Source organism: Hemicordylus capensis, chromosome 6 (genome assembly GCF_027244095.1).
Source record: "Hemicordylus capensis ecotype Gifberg chromosome 6, rHemCap1.1.pri, whole genome shotgun sequence".
Taxonomy (NCBI): Eukaryota; Metazoa; Chordata; class Lepidosauria; order Squamata; family Cordylidae; genus Hemicordylus; species Hemicordylus capensis.
In genome coordinates this window covers 43,042,997-43,062,981 of record NC_069662.1, presented here as the reverse complement: position 1 = coordinate 43,062,981, position 19,985 = coordinate 43,042,997, and the positions used below count along the sequence as shown (strand labels likewise).

The 19,985-nt window shown below is 45.1% G+C and overlaps 1 protein-coding gene across 7 annotated transcripts in view; it reads right to left on the bottom strand.

Annotated features, from left to right (window-relative positions):
* ARHGAP23 (Rho GTPase activating protein 23) overlaps positions 1–19,985 on the bottom strand; it is a 234,496-nt gene that overhangs the window by 44,178 nt on the left and 170,333 nt on the right. For 6 of the 7 annotated variants that reach the window (XM_053259976.1, XM_053259975.1, XM_053259973.1 and 3 more), the window contains exons 7-8: positions 10,235–11,837; positions 3,018–3,173 (exon numbers count right to left, since the gene is read on the bottom strand). In XM_053259976.1, coding sequence (XP_053115951.1) covers positions 3,018–3,173; positions 10,235–11,837 — 1,759 coding nt within the window. Of the gene's footprint in view, positions 1–3,017; positions 3,174–10,234; positions 11,838–14,921; positions 15,051–19,985 lie in introns of those variants that run through there. The other variant, XM_053259978.1, reaches the window with a different exon arrangement.

The following is a 19,985-nucleotide window of genomic DNA, read 5'->3' as shown; positions in this document are numbered from 1 at the left end:
GCCAATGCGCACTAGAAAGATGGCACGGCCTAGAGCCTGCGACGTCTTTATAGCGTGCAATGTTTTTATAGCTTGATTTTTTAAAATAGCGCAATGTTTTTATAGGCTGCGATGTTTTTATAGCGCGCAGTGGCCAAGCAAAACTTAGGAGCTGTTGCGGTAGCTCCTGGAGTCTTAGGAGCTGCCATGGCAGTTGAGGAAGTGGATGGAAGGAGAAGCCCAGTGGTAGGAGAGGTGATCCCCCATGGAGGCAGCCAGTGAGGAGGCAGCCGCGGGGTCTGGGGCAATGGTGGGGGGGAGTCTGGTGGTGTGGCTGTGGCGGCAGCTGTGCTTAGAACACAGGCCGCCGCTGCCATCGCTACGCCATTGGCAGGAGGTTTTTTGAGCAGTGCATTGAAAACTGGACCCCCTCACACTTCTTGTCTGAAGCGATGCCTTCCATTCTACCCTTTCATTTTCCTGCATGTGAAAACCAAGCTTAAATCACTGATCAACGCCTATTTACTCAATGGAAGCCATTAAAAACTGAGTCAGCTCCAATCAGCATACCTGACTCTTTCATCTGCATATCCCTGCCCCGAGTTTGATTTCTTGAACAACATTAGATTGTAATGGAACCTGGAGAACTGGCTTCCAACATAAACGGACATTTCAGATTAAAACAGAAAAGGAGCCTCTGCAATAGGAAGGTTAAGCTGATGACGTGCACAAGAAATTTAAGTTAAGTTCAATGTTAGGGTGAACCCCTGCTAACTTGGTAAAGAGGCACCTTTTAACGTGGTGATTCTCTTTTTCTTTTTTTTTTAGCAGCGGGAGAGTAACTGACCCTATCCATCCCCAGCACAGTACTTCCAGTGACTGTTGCTGGTGTCTATCTTATATTTCTTTTAGATTGTGAGCCCTTTGGGGACAGGGAGCCATCTTATTTATTTATTATTTCCCCGTGTAAACTGCCCTGAGCCATTTTTGGAAGGGCGGTATAGAAATCAAATCAAATCAAATCAAAAAATAAATAATGTTGGCCCCCATTTGCTATTTCCCACCTATCATCTGTGCTTTCAAAGGCCTATCCATATATGAGCAGGGCTTGGAGAAAATAAATAAGAATTACTAAATGAGATTCTACCTTGTGACTCTGGCAACCATCTTGCTTCCATTCTGCCTGGCCTGTGGAGAAGGCCTGATCTACTTAGGCTTTGCTTCAGATACTTTTGCATGACTCCAAATTCTCCAGTTGTATGTGCTTTGGAGTGGGTACCAATTTGTTTCTGGGCACAATTAAAGGTATTGGTTATGACCTTTAAACCCTAGATCAGGGATTCTCAGCGTTGGGTCCCCAGATGTTATTGGACTCCAACTCCCATAATCCCCAACTAAAGGCCCCTGGGGCTGGGGATTATGGGAGTTGAAGTCCAATAACATCTGGGGACCCAACATTGAGAATACCTGCCCTAGATGGTTTGAGAATAGGATACTTTAAGGATGGTCTTCAACCATATGCACCTTCCTGGGTATTCCAAACATCATCTGAGGCATTGCTCTGGATGCCTGTGCTCTCTGAAGCATGCCAAGCAGCCAACAGGAGCAGGGCCTTCTTGGTGGTGGCAGTGTCAACTGTGGAATTTCCTCTTCACAGAGTTCTGTTTGGCCGCTACTCTACACTCCATAAGGCACTATGTTAAAACCTGACTTCTTCATTCTGTGTTTAGGGGAGGATGATGCTTGATTAGGGACTGGGGGTGATTTTTTCAGTAGTTTGGATGTGGGTTGTATTTTTATTCTAGCTGCCTTTTATGATATTAAAGGTTTTATTTTGTTTTTATACATTTATTCTGTTTTATCTTGATAGCTGCATTGGGTCACCTCTAGCAAGAAAAGCAATTGTAAAATAAATAAAAATAAAATAAATCTATGTGCTATTAAGCATGAAATAGCAACATATTGATGTCAATATATATATTTCTTCAAAGTGAATCCATGTGTGATCCAACATGCCTCAGAACCAAGTCATTCCAAAACTTCTGACAGCTGGGTGACACACTTATTGTCTGAAATATATCTATAACTGCCTTCTACATCCCTGCATTTATGCTGACAGTCAAACAAGGTTGACTTTTCAAGAGTGAAAGAGCACAAATTACCTCAGAGAAGCCCACTTCCTGTGTTTCTGCACAAGTCCCTGTTCTGAGCATGCCTCCTGACTGCAAGGAGGAAAGGCCAGGGCAGTGGATCATACAGACACACACAGTAGGCACGAGAGTGTACACTGGGCTTACAAGAGTTTTTAATTAAGTAATTAATTCTGCCCCCGCTCGCCCCATTTAGCGGCACACCAACAATTCTCTCACAGCACTCAGTTTGGGAATTCCGGCCTTCGAAGTCCAAGGCTTGCTGACGTTCCATGTCTCCCCCACCCCTACTGCCGTCATCTCATGATTCAGCTTCAGTGGAATTTGTTATAAACATCACACAGTCTTTTTAACATAGCTGAACCAATTTGGGGAGAACAATTCTCAAGCTAATACTTCGCACTCAAATTTCTTCCAATCTCGCCCACCTCAAATCATGTTTTTTTTTTCCCTAATCTGAAAGTATCTTCCAGCCTTCCCAATTATGAATACTTTTTTATTTAATGATGCTTGGGGCAGCGGAGACTAGTTGTTAAAAGTACTGAACGGATCAAATTGTTAATAATAAGTTATATTCATTAAGAAGAGTTAAGGTTGAGAGATGGTTTTAAAACATACATTAACGTACACTTTCAAATGCAAAATATCTGGAAAGTTAATCAAATTCTGAAATTTTGCCAAATTGTTAAAATTGTATGGAGCTCTGCTTTAGCTCTTGCTTTTAGCCCTCCATAATTTTTGGTTCTGGTAGGAGGGCAAGGGAGCTTCCTTTGCTAGGCTGGGGTTTCAAGTGGGCTTGGTTTTAGCTCCTCTCTCTTCATTGACCATTTCCCACCCAAGCAGTTTGCTGTTCAGAGACCGAAGAAGTCCAAGCTGGGAAGTACTTACTGCAATCCTGGGAGTAATGGCGGTTGATGGCAAAGGTGAAAGTGGGAGACGAGGGGCTGGCTGAGAGCACGGGGGCGGAATTCATGGCACTGGAGACAACGGAGGAGGCGGGAATGTGCTTCGCCTTCAGGTCAATGCTGGGGCTCGTTGGCTCATCTGAAAGGGCAGTACAATCATGAAACGATGGAATGGATAAAGAGGCAAGCTTTTGAGTCCCCAAGCCGTGACAACTCTTCCATCCTGAAGAATTATTCCAAGAAGCAACACAATCCTGCTCTCCCTAATTCTCTCCCAGTAGTACTCAAGACCAACAGGAAGGGCATATTCAGGATCGTGGACATGAACACTCTCACAGGGGAAGGGATGAGTCTCGTACCCAGGGAGCAGGGAATTGGAGGTCTCTTGCCCAGGGCCTTATAAAAAGCTGGAGTCAGTTTTACATGACACAGTCCATGCCAGAGACGCAGAGTGGCCAGAACCTAAGGGGTATATTTGTGAGTCAAATGGGCCGTAACCCAAAATTTGGCTTTAAAAAAGCCAAATCTGGCAAGCCAGTAATGGAGAGTAAGGTGGCTGACAAATGAGTAGTGTAGCATGGCTTGAGAGACAGCCTAGGAGGAGGAGGAGGAGCAAGACAGTAGCCACAGGACCATAGTGCATGGGTAAGGGTAAGGCTTTCTGCTTGCACCACAATTCCAATGAAAAGAACCTCTCCTAACTGCTATCTACTCCTGGAAGGAAGTTTTCATTGCTGCCAATAGCACCTTTCCTCTCGGAACAAATAGAGGCTTTGGGGGTGTGATTTTCGTTGCAAATGCAGCACAAGGATTTCCTCTCAGGAATTCACTACCTTCCTGTATGCCACAGTCCTCCTGATCCACTCCCCACAGCTTCTATTTACCCCCCCCCCACTCTCTCTCTCTCTCTCTCACACACACACACCCCAAACTACATGGCCCTACAACAAGTGTAGTTTATGAGAAGAAGGAGGAGGGTAACAGACTGAGAAAGAGGGAGCAAAGACATAAAGAACGGCAGACCAGAGGATATGACAAAGAAATGCCTTTGCGGGGGAGAAAGCTGGAAAAATGAAATGTAGAGTGTGCATGAGCGCACACACACATATACATATGCACACACTTCCACTTCAACACATTCCCAAAATGAGGTAGTTTGCCTGTACTAGTCATGAGGATAAATACAGGGTGTGATGAGAAAGAGTGGCTTGTCTCTCTACCCCTATCCTGGGCCAATCTTTGCCATATCAAATACTGTCATGAAGGCCCTTTTAATACCATTGTGTTTGGAGGCAGGCAGGGCTGAGGAAGGTAGCTTTTTGCCCACCTGCCCTCCCTTCCCTCCTTCTACAGTTTATACACAAAGTCAGACGCAATCAGTGGCCAGAGGCCGTGGCGGTGAGTACATTGTCTAGGCTTTCTTTAGGCTTCACAGGGTTGTTGTGAAAGAGAAACTTAAGTATGTAGTACTCTGGGCTCCTTGGAGGAAGAGCAGGATATAAATGTAATCACCATCATCATGATCATCATCTGTCCCACTCGCCAGAACACCAACCGCCACAGTTAGCCCTGGCCACCCCTGCAACAGAGAGCCATTCCCTTCATAGTTTGAGAGATGGGAGAGCTGCTCTCGCCACCGTCCCGCTCCACTGCCACCCAGCAGCACCTTTAAAAGTTTAAAAGGCCCCACCCCTCGGTGGCCCAACCCTCCCAGAGTCCCTGTCCCAATTTCTGCCAATGCAGTGTTGGCAACCCTAGTGGTGAGCAATGCCAAGGAGGTCACTCAGACAAGTCATCAAAGTGCCATATTGTAGAGAGAAGGGAGTGAAGAAGAGAATGCCCTGTTTTCTGTGAACCAACATAGTAACAACCTTAGGCCAGGTTGTTGGAACAATTGAATCTCCTCTCTATCCACCGCTGTAGTGACCAGGCTCCCCTCCCTCTAAAGAGTTAACCAGAAGTGAACCCTGTCTTGACTGACAGACTGGTGAACTCCAGGGCTCAGCCAATCAGCACACTAGGTGGGTGGGACCTAGAGAGCTGTTGCCAGAAAGGAGGGAATTCTTTGTTAGAAGAAGCTAAGCTGGAGGTGCACAGGGGGATGTGTGGCAATGGAGTTTGCTGTAACAGGATGACTGCAGTTCTTGGAAGACAGAGCTGCAGGGGCTTGATTCTCAACACAGGTTTGGTAAATTCAAGGAAAGGAAGCTTTGGCTTCAGGAAGGTTAATTTAGGGGAAAGTTTGTTTAGTCAGATTTTGCATTAGGAACTTCTATTTCTTTGTGTGTGTGTTCTGCATATTCTGCATACTGTTCTATTATAGTTTACCTGCAATGTAACTGAACTAAGAAACACTAGCCTACGCTCAATACACCTAGGGCATTGCAAAAGCCTCTGTAAACATTTAAAGTGTGCATTAAGAAAACCTATTTTTGTAATCCTACTAAGTATTCTTAACTGTATCTAAAAGCTGAGAAAGACAGAAGCAGTCTGTAGTAATTGAATAAAACTAGGGGTTTTTTTTAGTTCTTTTCTTTTTACAAGCCTATGCAAGTTCGTTTTTAACACAGGAAAGGGGTGGTGGTGAAGGGGGATTTCTCTGGAGCAAACACATTCTCAAATGTTCAGCAGCTATCGGTTTTCTCACCACGTGTAGGCTTGCACGTGGAAGATTGTTGTACTTGTCCAAGAGCCAAATTAAGAGAGGTGGGTTTTTTTTCTTCTGGGTTATCCCACCCCAAGCCCAGAGAGTTTCTGTAGACAAAAGGGGTGGCGGTGGCAGCATTCTGAAACTACCAATAATACAGAATAGTTTTAGGAGACGCCTAGCCAGGAAGCTCAGCAGGGATTATTCAGCATTTCTTTCCCTCACGTGAGCTTGCTCTGAGAAAAGGCTTTAATTTGCTACAACTGCAAAGATAAATTACTTGTAACATGATTAGGCCCTTGGTGCCCTTTACACTAAATCACATGCAACTTGCTAATCCACTAGCAGCTCCTGAAAGTCTGGGGTAGTGTTGAAACTACCCAACCAGGAAGTCAAATCACACGGGTTCCAGCCACAGAATCAGCACCCTGCTGATAGAGAGGAATGCTGGTTCCGTGTGACCCACACAATGGTTGGATCACCATGCATGCGGGAGATATTTGCAAGAAGGTGGCTTCTACACAGCTCAGATTTAAGGGGTGAGCAAGCAATCTAATGCAAATGCTACAGCTGAGGTGGCCCACTTGCACCCACCTCATGGCATAATGCCATCATATCATGTGACTTCAGTTTTCTGCTGAATATGAATGAGGCCACACCAACTGGGAGAGTTTCCCCCACTGACTGTACGGTAGTGTAAGATAAACATGTCATCAAAACCTAAGAGGCCTGCTGGATTATGCCATCAAGTTGCCAACCAGTTGACTCTGGGCAGCCCACAAGCAGGGCATGAAGGCAACAAAAGGTTGCACTGGAAAGCAGATGAGGCTACCACAAAAAGTGAAGTCGCACCACTGGGATAAAATCCTACCCACGCAGCACCACATGACAGCAACATGCTACATTGTGGGAGGGTTTACACATATGCCGCAGGATTGTGGCTTTGGCTATAACTTAGATCAGCCCTCCCCACTGCCACACCCATTGGTTCTCTGCCCTGACAAACCTAGAGGACCTCAGCTGCTAAGGCCTCACCAGGATCCACTTCCCACCAGCCATGGCCAATGGATAGAGACAGCCATCCTGCTTCTCATTTGTAGGGACTTGTCTAGACCATGGAGTCAGTGCTGAATGTGTTTGCTTTCAGCTTTCCATACAGCAGCAGTCTATTCTCACATTACCTTTAGCAAAATATATGATACTAGGAGGTAAGGCCTGTCATTGTTGTTGTTGTTATTATTTACATTTTTATCCCGCTCTTCCTCCAAGGAGCCCAGAGTGGTGTACTACATACTTGAGTTTCTCTTTCACAACAACCCTGTGAAGTAGGTTAGGCTGAGAGAGAAGTGACTGGCCCAGAGTCACCCAGCTAGTTTCGTGGCTGAATGGGGATTTGAACTCTAGGCTCCTTGGAGGAAGAGTGGGATATAAATATAAAAACAAACAAACAAACAAAACCCAGCTAAAATAGATGATTAATCTGGAATTTCTGCTAAAAGGGGGGGGGTAGTATTTAAACGTGTCCCCAAGCACATTTTGGTATATAAAGTAGTGCATTCAGTTAATGTGAGTAAACCTGAATGGCTTAAATCCAGGTTACCTGAGAGAGCGTCTTTCTCTACAACATCCCCACCACTCATTAAGATCATCAGGAGGGGTCCATCTTTGGGTGCCACCAGTTCATCTGGTGGCGACCTAGGATCAGGCCTTCTCAAGTTGTCGCGGATATAAGAGGATTATCTTCCTTGGTGGCCTTCAGGAGAGCCTTAAAAATCATCTTTTTAGCCTGGCTTTTAATGATATCTAATTTTAATTTTAATGAGTGTATTTGGTTTACATTATTTTAAATTTTAATTGTTTTATTATTATTTTTTATTTTAATGTAAACCGCCCTGAGCCACTCTAGGAAGGGCAGTATATACATTGAATAAGCAAACAAACACACACAAACAAAATGTAGGTCGCAGTACTGTTCATGCAAAATTTGGTATCTGTAAGTAATCTGAAAGTCTGATATTCAGAATTTCTTTTTTAAACTACCAAAAACAATTATGTAAATTTCTCCCGAGCATATTCCAGTGTAAAAATGAGGGCATTCAGCTGATTTTAGTGGCAGGATTGGGTATGTCAAATTTGGTATCTGTAGGTCATTGGGAACTATTACTATATTTCACACAGTCTTCAAAATATATGATACATACATATGTAGTTGATATCCTTATTAACAATGCCTAGACTCTCTCCTGCCATGATGCGGACAGTCCTACAAACTAGAGAAAGGGTGGCTTACCCAGATAAAAACAAGGGTCTTTATTAATGGGACTGGTTGTAGGATTGAAACTGCAGAATCCTTCTGCCTGCGCCGCAGTGGAAACTGCTCAATCCTTCTACTTGCCAGATCAAAAGGAAACTCTGCTGCAGTGACGACACAGCATCCGGGAATCTGGAGATATGGCCTCTTAATAGTTATGCCAAAGAACCCTGGTTCCACAGAGTCAGCCAGGATTAACAAAAATTGAGGAAGGGAAAAATTAAAGCAAAGGAAGGGAAGGCGAGTTTTTCATCCCCAAAGGATTGAATGGCTGGATGGATTGTGAGATATTTAGATGCAACTCCAATCTGCAATAGGTATCTTTAAATCTTTTTCAGATCTCCAAGATGAATTTGGAATCCATCCAAGCAATCCAATTGAAGTATTAACATTATTTTGGACCCAAAGGACTTAGTATATCTGAGGTTCCAGGTGTCCTGAAATTCTGTTGAACCATTTCAGAAACCTATAATGCCCATATTCTTTTATATAATGCTATTAGGTTATCTGTGCTGAAATACTTGGAAATGAGATGATAAAGTGGCATACATAACTTGATGTTACTTTAACTGCATGTCAGTGGGTGGAAGCATTGGTCTATGCTTCATCTTAAATTTAGGCTGATAAAGCAAAAATTTCTGCTAAGAGTTCATGGGATTCCTGTTAATTTTTGAGTCTCTTGACTCAGACAGGACAATGAGTGTTGGAAATGTGGACAGAAACTACCACATCTCTTCTATGTATGCTCAGTGGTTCATACTTTCTGAGAAGCAGTTATGGCGAGGATCTTTATTCTCTTGTCCTCACTTTGAACATATAACCATATTGTTAGGACTGATTCCTAGTGCATATCAAAAAGGCAGAAAGCTTGGCTTAGGAGAAGTTTACTAAGAGGCTCATACTCCAGCATTGGAAAACACCTGTCGGGCCTGATATGGAAGATTGGTTGACTGTTATTGTCAGCAGCTAGAGAAGAAGCAACATTTCTAAATTTATGAGCAGTAAGAAATTCTGAAATATTTGGAAACAATGGCTGACATCCTGACTAAATTACTCAATGGAAATCCCATTAAAATTAATAGAACAAGGTAGTCATTACTAACTTGTCCTCCTAATTCCAATGAGACTTCCACTGAGTAATTTAGTCAGGATGTCTGCCGCTATTTAGATCTTTTTACTAAACAAAGTTCGTGCCTTAAAATTAAACCTGTAAGGTGAAGTGCTTAACATGGATTAGGAGTTTGAGGGAGGGGGTATTGAAGTGGGGAGAGAAGGTTATAGAAAGAGATTAAAGATAGGGAAATTATACAGTGTAGGCTTTTCTTTTTGCAAATCAATCAATAAACAATTAAAAAACAGAACTGCAGAAAAATATTGGCTTTCCCCCTGAAAGTTACTAGCAAAACCCACACAACCTGTTTGCCTGTGATAGCACTGTTCCCATGAATCTAAATGGCACACATATGCATCCACAGGCCAAAGTGTTAGAGACCTGAAGCTTGAACTGGGGCAGGTGCTCTTTGGAATGCAGCACTTCAGTGCATCTGGTTGCCTAACCAATACACACATTTTCATGGGCTTCAGCTTGTAAATCTAAATAGGTTTTGAAAAGACAACTTATAATGATGGCAGAAGAGCAAAAATCATGGTAAACAGAGAGGTAAAAGAAAACAGCACCAGCAAAGACTGGAGATAGCTCGCACCTGTACAAACACAAGTTTCACTTCTGTGTTATCAACTACTAAAAGAGCAGACAGTCCTACGCAAAAGTGGTTGAAACACCATGAATCTACCCTGCTCAAAGTCACTGCAACTGTTTATTACAGGCTAGACAACCTCTTCAGTCTCTTCTAGACATATTTCTTCTTCTTGCCTACCTGCTCAATACCCCACCCCCACATAGAACTCAATATCTGAGCACTGGGAAGGAAAAACACAATCACATTGCAGAATCACAGAGCTGAGAGGAACTCAAAGATCAGCTAATCCTACCCTCATCAGCTTTTGATTCTGCCAAGCATGCACAATGCAGGTATCCCACTGCTTTTAATGGAAATTTCATTTGGAGTGAGGAGACAGAATTCTAAGACATAACAGCCACTAGTCTAGAGACCTGTGGAATGCTCCTAAGAAATTTCATTAGGCATACCCTATTCTTCAAACTTGCCGCAAAACTCAGTGGCAATGCTAAACTGATCCAACGCCTTTTTCTAAAGTCCAGCAATCTGTTTTCTCTACTTACCAATAAATGGGATGGATGCTAGGGAATCCTCTGGCGTAGCCAATGGGGCCACCCCCCGCTTGTTCTCTTTACCAGCTACCAGCGCCGGTGGAGGCAGATCACAAATGTCTGTTTCCTTCATGTCGTCTGGGAAGACAAAATTCATCTGTCTTGCAGGAGCAGGCATTTTGCGTCCAGTTGGAGGCTTTTGCCGGAGAACCACCTCGTCCCTCCTCTCCTCAGCCTCAGGCTGCAACCGTTCTGTGGCTTGAGATGGAGAAGCTCGCTCGAGAGGCCTCGCGTCATCATCCTGTTTGGCTAGTCTTTGGTCCACAGGGATTTCAGGGCTACTGTCCGATGGAGGGTCCAGGCTAGGAGCAGGGGCACTTGGGAGCATGGCAGCGGGCAAAGGCCTCTCCAGGTAAGGTGGTGCTGAGTGGTTTACTTGCCTCTGAGAAATATTGAAGGTGGGAAGGTCACCAAAAGTAGCGTCCCGGAAAGAAAGGGCATGGAGCAAGCCTGTCCGGCGCTGGAATGAGGGGCTGTAGCTTCGGTAACCAATATACCCAGAGTCCTCAATGTTCTGGAGGTTGGGTTGGGAAGGGTGTTTTTGAACATGCATAGGAGGCGGATCCCTGGAAGAGGCAGAAGGAATATAGGAAGTGGGATGATTAGGCTGGGCTCGGTTAATTTGCCCATGCCGGTAAAACCTGTCTGGTGGCCACATACACCTCTCATACCTGGGAGAAACCAAGGCATCCTGCTCAAGAGCTTCCAGAGACTGCCCATATTTTACCAGATAGTTATCCGATCTAGCCCGGTAGCCCCAGTTGTCACGGGCAGGTGGCTGTATTAAGGTGTCTTGAGAAGCACTGTGAGGCCAACCTCGCGTGGCTGGGGCATCCCCCAGACGGTCTTGAGAAACACTCCGGTAGCGAGGAGGCATGGCGCAGCGGCGCTCCTCTGAGGAGCTTCGTCGTGGCACTTGGCTTGAGATCCAGTTGGACAAGGCCTGTTGGCATTCTAGACGGCTGACAGATTTGGGGCCGGCCCCGATACAGTCCCGAGAGGGCCGGCCCTCACAGGGAGTGTCCTTCAACCCGCCATGAGGGCGGTGGTCTGGGAGGCGTTTGGGGGCCCCATAGCAGGCGTGATTGGGCATAGAGGGAGCAGGAGGGGCACAGTACCTCTCAGGCAAGGGGGCGGCTATAGAACCTGGGCAGCTGCTGTTAGAATAGCGGGAGAAGGAGCCAGAAGCTGGGAGGGGTCTTGTGACAGATGCCCTTTGAGTCATTCCATACTGGATCTCCTCTGTACGATGCGAAGGGCTGGAATGGTTGCTAGTGAAGTTCTGCGTGGACTCAGACCAGGCACTAGGGGGAGTTCTGTGGGCTGCTGTGCTATTTAAGGGAGAAGATGGGCCTGATGACCCTGAACGGTAGGGCTGTCTGTTGTCCGTCTGCTGCCCCTGGTACATCTCAGTTGCTGAGACATCTCGGGGAGAGGCCCTTGACTGGAACGGGTAAGTTTTGCGAGGATAGCATATGGGTGGCGGCTCAGGGATACTCTGAGCCCCTCCAGCATATGGTTCATTGCCCTTTAGGTAGGCATCTTGAGAATACGCCTGGGGAAAAGAGAAAAAAAACGGGTGAGGATTGGGCTAGAAGCTGAGCTGTCAAAGATAACTTTTTCCATACCAGGGACTCAGGCTGTGAGTCACAGGGAATGGACCTGAAATTTGTCCTCCAAGATGGAACAACATTTTGAGTTTGAGTGGCTGTGTATACTAGCATTATATGCTTAGGATCAGAAAACAGTGGGCCAATTCTGGCCCCCAGCAGGGTGCTGCTTAGCTAACTCAGTTGCCAATCCAGAGGCGATAAACGAATGCAGAGAGAGCAGCAGCCATTAAAACAGAAAATGCAGGCAAGAAGTCTTAAGAATGGGGCCCTGGCTCACATCTCTCACTCCTTCTCAAAGTGTTCCTGTAGCAAAATTAATTGGGGATCTAGGTTACATGCACACATTCATGTAGGACTGCCTGTCCCCATGTGAATTTTCCCATCATCTGGGGAGACTTGTGAAGAGAGACAGGGCCTTTTTGGTGGTCGCACCTAGCATGTGGAAGTCCATGCTCCATGAGGCTTGCCTCTTTCCAGAGGACAGTCAAAATAACTCTTTTCTGTTAGGCCTATGGTTTGGAGTACTAATCCTGGGAAATGCCTATTATGTGCTCTTGGTATATTACGCCCAATGGTTGCTCTTCTGTACTACTATTTTTTGTTTTTTAATGGTTGTCATTAATTATTGATTTTTGTAATATCTGTTTTTGCTATCTGTGGTCCTATAGGTCCATTGTAAAGGTAGGACAAAGGTATAACTATCTTTAATTAATAAACATGTAAATAAATTCACACACTCTCAAACCCAGCAGCTAAAGATTTGACTCATTATCTTGAGGGAATAGGGAGAAAGCTCTATTCAGTTCTTGGCAATTCTCTGCTCCTCTTCCCAAGAAACCTCATTTTGTGATCCCCCCCCTTCCCCAAACTCTCTCCTTGGTAATTTCCTTGGTCCTCTTTCCTGCCTCCCCATAGACTCTGCATCTGAAACCCTCATGCCAACATATACCCCCTTTTCTTTGTAGACCCTATGAGAGATCTTTTCCAGCCAAAAAATACTTGCATTTCCATTAAAGCATAAGTGATTGATAATTTGGCATTCCCAAGCTAATATTTTCTCTTACAAATTCACAGGATTATGACATCACAACAGTTTAGCTAATGATTGGTGGCAAGGGGATTTGCAGTTTTAAATGGCAAATATTTATCCATAAGGAGCTGGATCCCCACTAGTATTCTACAAATAGAAGTTGGTGCCTTTGCCCATGGGGCGGGGGGGGCAATTTTCACCAAACCCCCCTTTCTCTGAAGTTCCCTGTGCGCCCCAGAAATATGATCCTGAGGATTCATAGACCCTCAGAGCAGATTATTAGGGGCTGCAGAGGAATTGGGGGATTCGCAAAAACTATCCCTTCCTTCTCCTGCCAACAGAACTTCTTCTGTTTGTGGAAGTACCAGCTGGGATCCAATCCAGGGCATGTCCATACATTATCAAGCAAGTCCTCCTTGCCCTCCAAATTACAAACTTGGTTGTTCAAAAGGCAGAACTGCACATTATCTCAGCAAATGCATGTTCCCAACCCCACGTGTGCTGAGGTAACACAAATGCAGGGAGGGAAGGAGAATCTGGTTATGGGGGAAATTATCTGAACTACTGACCCATCACTATTGCTCCTTGGTGCTGTCACCTGCCCACTGGCTCTCTGGGTGAGCAAGCAAGCAAACAGTCAGGAGTCAGCTGCCCACATGCTACTTGCCTGCCAACTTTTGGGGCAACTGAGTAGGCAGTGATGCCAAGGAGTGGGGGCTACTGGAGGGCAAGGGGGCACCAAGGGAGTCTTCCTGAGGACCCTCCAAAACCTATAGCCAGTCCTGCTATAGGACTGGATAAAGAATAAGTTCTACTGATGTTAGAAACTTCTGGTAAGAAGGTTTAGACATCAGTTTCCCTTTCTCTCTCTCCATGCCACAACACAAACATACCTCCAATATTAGAACAAAGATACACCTCCTAAATCGCCAGACTCCCTGTGGCTGGAGTTTTAAGGAAACTGGACATTTGTTTAAAAAGGAAATGAGAGAATTGGTAGCAGTCAATATACTGACATAAATTTATGCTTCATATTTTCAGTGCATCCTACAGTCCCTTCCTCAGATGAATGCAAGGATGGGGTGGGGATAATATTGCTGTATGAAAAGTCTGCATAATTTCTGTTTCTGTGTGCGTTCGCATGCATGTGCATGCACATCTCAGGAAGAAAAATCTGATTTGTGTGCCCATCTGATGCTTTGCAAGCTGGAATGCAATCCCAAGATGCAATGCATACATGGGGAGGAAAAAAGAAGAAGCTGCTCCTCACTGAGGAAAGCCCAAGCAGAGCTGCACAGAGATAGGGTTGGCAGAATACAGAAAACAGATTCCATTCCCCACCCAATTCCCATTTTTGGTATGTATATCTTCACCCTTGTATCTTCACCCATCTCCTTCAAACACAAGACCTTAGCTAGGCAGTAATAACGACTCAATGCCAAACTAAGGACCAAAAAGATCTCAGCTACTCCTGGCCGGATCCTCCTGTCACACTGGAATCCTGCCCCTGTTAGACTAAACCACATTTCTGGCCAGGGACTTGCCAAGATCCCAAAATGGAGCTATGTTTGAAACAAGGCCCCAGCGTAAAGAAAGAAAGTGAAAAGGTGGGGGGGGGGGGGAGAGAGAGAGAGAGAGAGAGAGAGAGAGAGAGAGAGAGAGAGAGAGAGAAAGAAAGAAAGAAAGAAAGAAAGAAAAGATTAAACACTGTACGTTTTTGTCCCTTGCTTGAGAGCAACTTCTACAATGTTAATTAAATTCTCAACCCCCCATTCCCTTAGCTTGCCACACCTCAGGCATTGTGGCTAGTAAATTAACATTTATTTGCAACCCTAAGCTCAGTGTTGTTAGCGTGACACACAACTCTCATGCAACTTCGGTACAAATCTGAAAAGTTTGCCTCTCAAAGAAAAGTCACGCTGGTTCAGTTCAATAACAGATACACACATTGTTTAATGTAGATAGTGATGAAATGCACGCAGTATAAAATGATTACCTTTGCTTCCTTCACTGCATTGTTTATAGTCCTGTACCTCTGTCGCTCTCGCTTTCTTTCCCTTCTTCAAAAAGACTAACTCTCCCTTCCCCCGGGAATCTCTGACGTCTCAGGCTAATATTTCCTCTCTTTCTCAATCTTTCCTTTTAAGTTTTGCTCTTTGAAAAAAAAACATTGGGACGTCCCCATGTGGGAGGGATAAAGAAAGCCAAGAATTCTCCGCTTTGCATCCTGTCAAGAGTCACTCTATAACCCAAGGCTCTCTCATTGGCTGGCCAAGCCAGCTTTCGCACCACAGGAATGCCGACACACCCCTGTGAGGCACCGGGGCAGGGGAAAACCCACACAAAGGTTCCTTTGGAAACTGAGATGTGAAACAGCAAATCAACTTTGGGTGACTAGTTCCTTATACCTGGAGTTGAAGATGCTGCGTCTGCAACTTTGGCAGCTGATTGGGAAGTGCTTTGTACGACTGCTAAATTGCACTGGGGCAATTCAAGAGATTGCTGGAAGCACATCATGTCAATGCTCCTCGCATTTACATTGCTTCCCTGTCTTCCCACCATAATACAAAGAGTTACTTTAAGCCTATAATGCCTTAAATGGCTTGGACCTTGCCTAGCAGGGATGTCCAACTTATGGCTGGCAAACTGCAGATTTCCTCCCCTCTCTCTCGCCACACACATATTCATATATATACAATGTGGTTCTTTCACATTTTAAATCAAAGTGGAAGCTTTCCCCCCCAAAAAACTGAGCTCCCCCCACTGACATGGTTTGAGGAAGAGATATATTCCACACCTTATGGCTCTTTGAATTTTGCATACCATGCGCCTGTCATGTCCAAAAGCATATGTACTCCCTAACCATACAACTTAGTGGCACAGACTACACCTGTAAGGAACACCCTATTAAGTATTCTTTCTTTCAGCTAAGCCTATATGACAAAGGTTCACACAGAGTGAGGTATTCTTGAAAACTTCCCCACACCTGTGGAACCTCCTCTGCCTGCAGACTTACACTCTTGAACACCTCCTGAGACTTTCTTGTTTAGGCTGGATTTTTGAGAGGTGGAGGCTGTAGGGAGATCTTACGGAAGTACAGGATAATTATGTTGCATTTTATTCTTAATTCTGCTACAGATTTACATGGCGTTTTTTAATTTGCAAAAGCACATGACTCTTTTTGCCCTAACAACCCTGAAAGGGAGGGTCTCTACTGTTCCCACTTTACCTCAACCTGAGGTTGAGGCTCTGAGCTCAGTATGAGACCTTGGGCATATCATCGCTCACTTGGCCTCAGTTGCCATCCCTGTAAACTGGAACAAACAACAGTGACTCAGCATGCAGGATTGTCGCAATGACAAAAAGAGTGAGACACCTTGCAACTTAAAGGTGACACATGTAGGTCAGTGCATTCTATGATTTCACAACTGTACCACAGAGGAGGGTACTGGGTGCAGAATTCATCCCCTAGAATTGACAGCTCCAATGTTTGAGGAAAAACCCAACAAATTTCTAGCCTTTCATGTTGGAAAGACAGGCTTCAAAGTGTATGCCAACACAGAAGCCAGAGGAGGGGCCGAGCAAGATATTCTGCAGTTTTGCGGGAACAGAAATGGAAGACTTCAATGCCCTGCAGTTGCCACAACTAGTAGAAGCAACATAAAATATGCAAAATAAGTTAACATAGGCATATTTGCTTATTAATAATAATAATAATAATAATAATAATAATAATAATAATAATTCAATTTCTATACCGCCCTTCCAAAAATTAATATGCATAATTTATACAGATTATGGAATTCCATTTTTCTTGGCACAGAGTTTTTTTTCTTTTTTTAAGCACAGAGTGCATATGTCAGTGATAAAACATAAGAACATAATAATAGCCCTGCTGGATCAGGCCCAAGGCCTAGCTAGTCCAGCATCCTGTTTCACACAGTGGTCCACCAGATGCCTCTGGGGAGCCCACAGGCAAGAGGTGAGGGCCACATCCCATGGTGAAGAATTCCATAGATTAATTATGCACTGTGTGAAGATGTACGTAACTTGCGGAATGGGGCGGTTCTGATTTCATTTGGAAGTGTGTTCCAGAGCCCTGGATCAACCACAGAGAAGGCCCAGTTTGAGGTGTCACCAAAAGAGTCAGTGGTAACCAGTGTTCCCTCTAAGGCGTGAGCATGCTCACAAGTTTTTTTAATGTCCATTCAGTTAATTTTAGATCCCACTCAGGTTGAATCAGGAGGGCTCACACTGAATGCATGTGTGCACACACTGCCTTGATACTGCCGCCCAGGAAAAAACTTATTCCGCACACAGACGAAAAAAATTAGGGAGAACACCGGTCGTAACCGCAACCAGATCTCCCCTGATGACATTAATAGGCAGTGGAGTTCATGAAGAAGAAGGTGCTCTCTTAATGACTCTGGGACCAAGCTGTTCAGGGCTTTATGGGTAACTAGTTTGACCCGCGCAGAGCATCTGCCTGCTAGTACTTGATTGTCCTCCTCACCCCCTGCCACAGCCATCTCACCCCAGAAACCTCCCCACCCTCACCTGAGCCCCACTCCTGCTCCTCCTCCTCCCTGCTACCTTAGATCAGCAATGAATCCACGCTTGCAGATCTGATTCAGCCTGAGCTTGGCTCTCTTTTGCTCTCGTTTATAACTTTTTAAATATAAAATTTTTTAAATGATCGCTCAGATGTGCTCCCACTTGGGCTGGATCGTGGCCCCTTCTTCATTCCCCATCAGGACTCCTTTCTCTTTCTACTCTCCCTAAAAAGCGGGGGCAGGGGATCGCATGGTTCTGCTGTAGGAAAAGACTCTGGTGCATTAAGGGACTCTCTCTCTCTCTCTCTCTCTCTCTCTCACACACACACACACACACTTCATTGCCATACCCCTGCCACAGCCCCTGCTGTATTGCTCAGTGTCTTTCATTTAAGTGCAGCAGCTGCTCCAGCTCCTCCTCCTGCTGACAGGCATGAAGCTGGCGACCACAGCCAACTGGATGCAGTGGAGCTGTGCAGTGGAGCTGTGCAGGGCTTTCTCTGCAACTGCTGTGGGAGCCACCACCACAAAGCAAAGGGGGCTCACAGGCTTTTGTTGTGGCCCTTCTCTTGGGGGCCATTTTTCTTGGCTTGTGGGGGCTGCTGTTTGCTGCGGGTAAGCCAGTTGTTTCAGAAAGGCTTACTTCCCCTCAGTCAGCAGAGGGGTGAGAACTGTTCTGCTACAATGATAAATGCCCACACAGGCTCTGGCTTTTTACCTCCCTTCCCCTTCAAGTTGCCAAGTGGGGTAGGGAGTCAGGGTATCCACCCCTCCCCCTCCGAGTAGCGCGCAAAGAGCCAGCATGCAAGAGAGAAGGCGGTTGACAGAAGGCGGTGAGACAGAAGGTTCTCCTTGGCGGGTCATGTTTTCATTGGTTGCAGCTGGGTTGAGGCTGGGGTGGGGCTTGCCACGTACCGCCACAGCATTTGATAGATAGATAGATAGATAGATAGATAGATAGATAGATAGATAACCAGCTCTTTGCATTTTGCCTGAAAATTAATCGGCAGCCAGTGTAGTTCTTTTAAAATAGGAGTAATGTGGCTTCTTCTGGTAACCCTGGAGACCAACCTGGCTGCTGCATTCTGTACCAACTGCAGTTTCTGGACTACACACAAAAGTAGCCCAACACAGAGAGCATAGCAGTAGTATGCTGGGTGTTACCAGCATATACACCATGAAATTGAAGTAGCAGATTGAAGTAGAAGTAGCAACAATTGGTCACACAGAGGCCAATTGTGAAGGCGCGGCAGCCTCAAAAATGGCCGCTGTACTGGAGGGGGAAGGCCCGAATGGCCGGTGGCGGCAAAAAGGGAGGCTGGCGGGGGGAGCAGAAACCTCCATGGACACACACACACCCCACTGCCACCTCCAACAACTCCCCAGTAAATGTTAAAGTAAAGTAAGTAAAGTAATTTTAAAGTAATTTTTAAGGGGGTAAGTAAATTTTTAAAAAAAATGTTTGCGACCCACCCCCCACGGACTAGACGGGGGGTATTCGAGGGGGTGCCAGACTGAACTGGCCCGGTCTGGTCCAGGTCCAGACTCAAACCCCTACCTCCCACTCCCAAACCCCTCAGGCGATCCAGAAGGATACCATGGTCAATGGTACTGAAAGCCGCCGAGAGATCCAAGAGCACCAACAGAGTCACACTCCTCCTGTTGAGTCCTAATTGGAGGTCATCTATCAGGCCAGCCAAGGCAGTCTCCACCCCATAGCTCACCTGAAAGCTGGTTTGAAATGGGTCCAGATGATATTGACTATGTGAAACATTTACGTTTAAAGTAATATGTATATTTTTCATGCCCTTTTCAATATTAATAGTGCTGAATTATGTTTGTATTTTGTTTATAATTTGTTTGCTAATATTACATTACCCACTGTTTTATTTTATAATTTTTCATGTTTTTAGTGGAAAATAAATAGTTTAAATCATCATCAGAGCACAAACAAAATGTTTCATTATTCAGTTTTTTAAAAAAGAATAAATACATGCTGCTAATTAGACTATTGGAAAATAAATATTGGGTGTTGTCAGTTGTTTGAAGTTAACTTACCAATAACAAGGTGGTAGAATAGAGAACACTGGACAACCAGAACTGCTATAATAAAACTGAAGCTGTGTTAAATAAAGCTGGATTGAGATGGCAATGTATTGAAAAACAGAAAGCTCACACTATACGCAGTTTTGGTATAACAGTTTCAGATATCCACGGTTTCATGTATCCACAGTTTTCAGGGGCGCGGTTTTGCCCTTTTATGGCTGCGCTCTTGCCACACGTGCCTATGGGTTGAGCAAGGAGTTTGGAGGAGGACAATGGAGTGTTTTGGTCTGTGTTTTTGTGATTTCCAGGCTTCTAAAAGCCATTTGGGGTGGTCTTTGAAAGTCCTTGGTATCCTTAGAGAGCCACTGGAAGCCTTTGGGAGCGCTACAGATACAGGCCAACATATGCATTAACACTCCTGACTTTACAGACCAGGGGGGCATTACTGGAGGAGCTGGGTG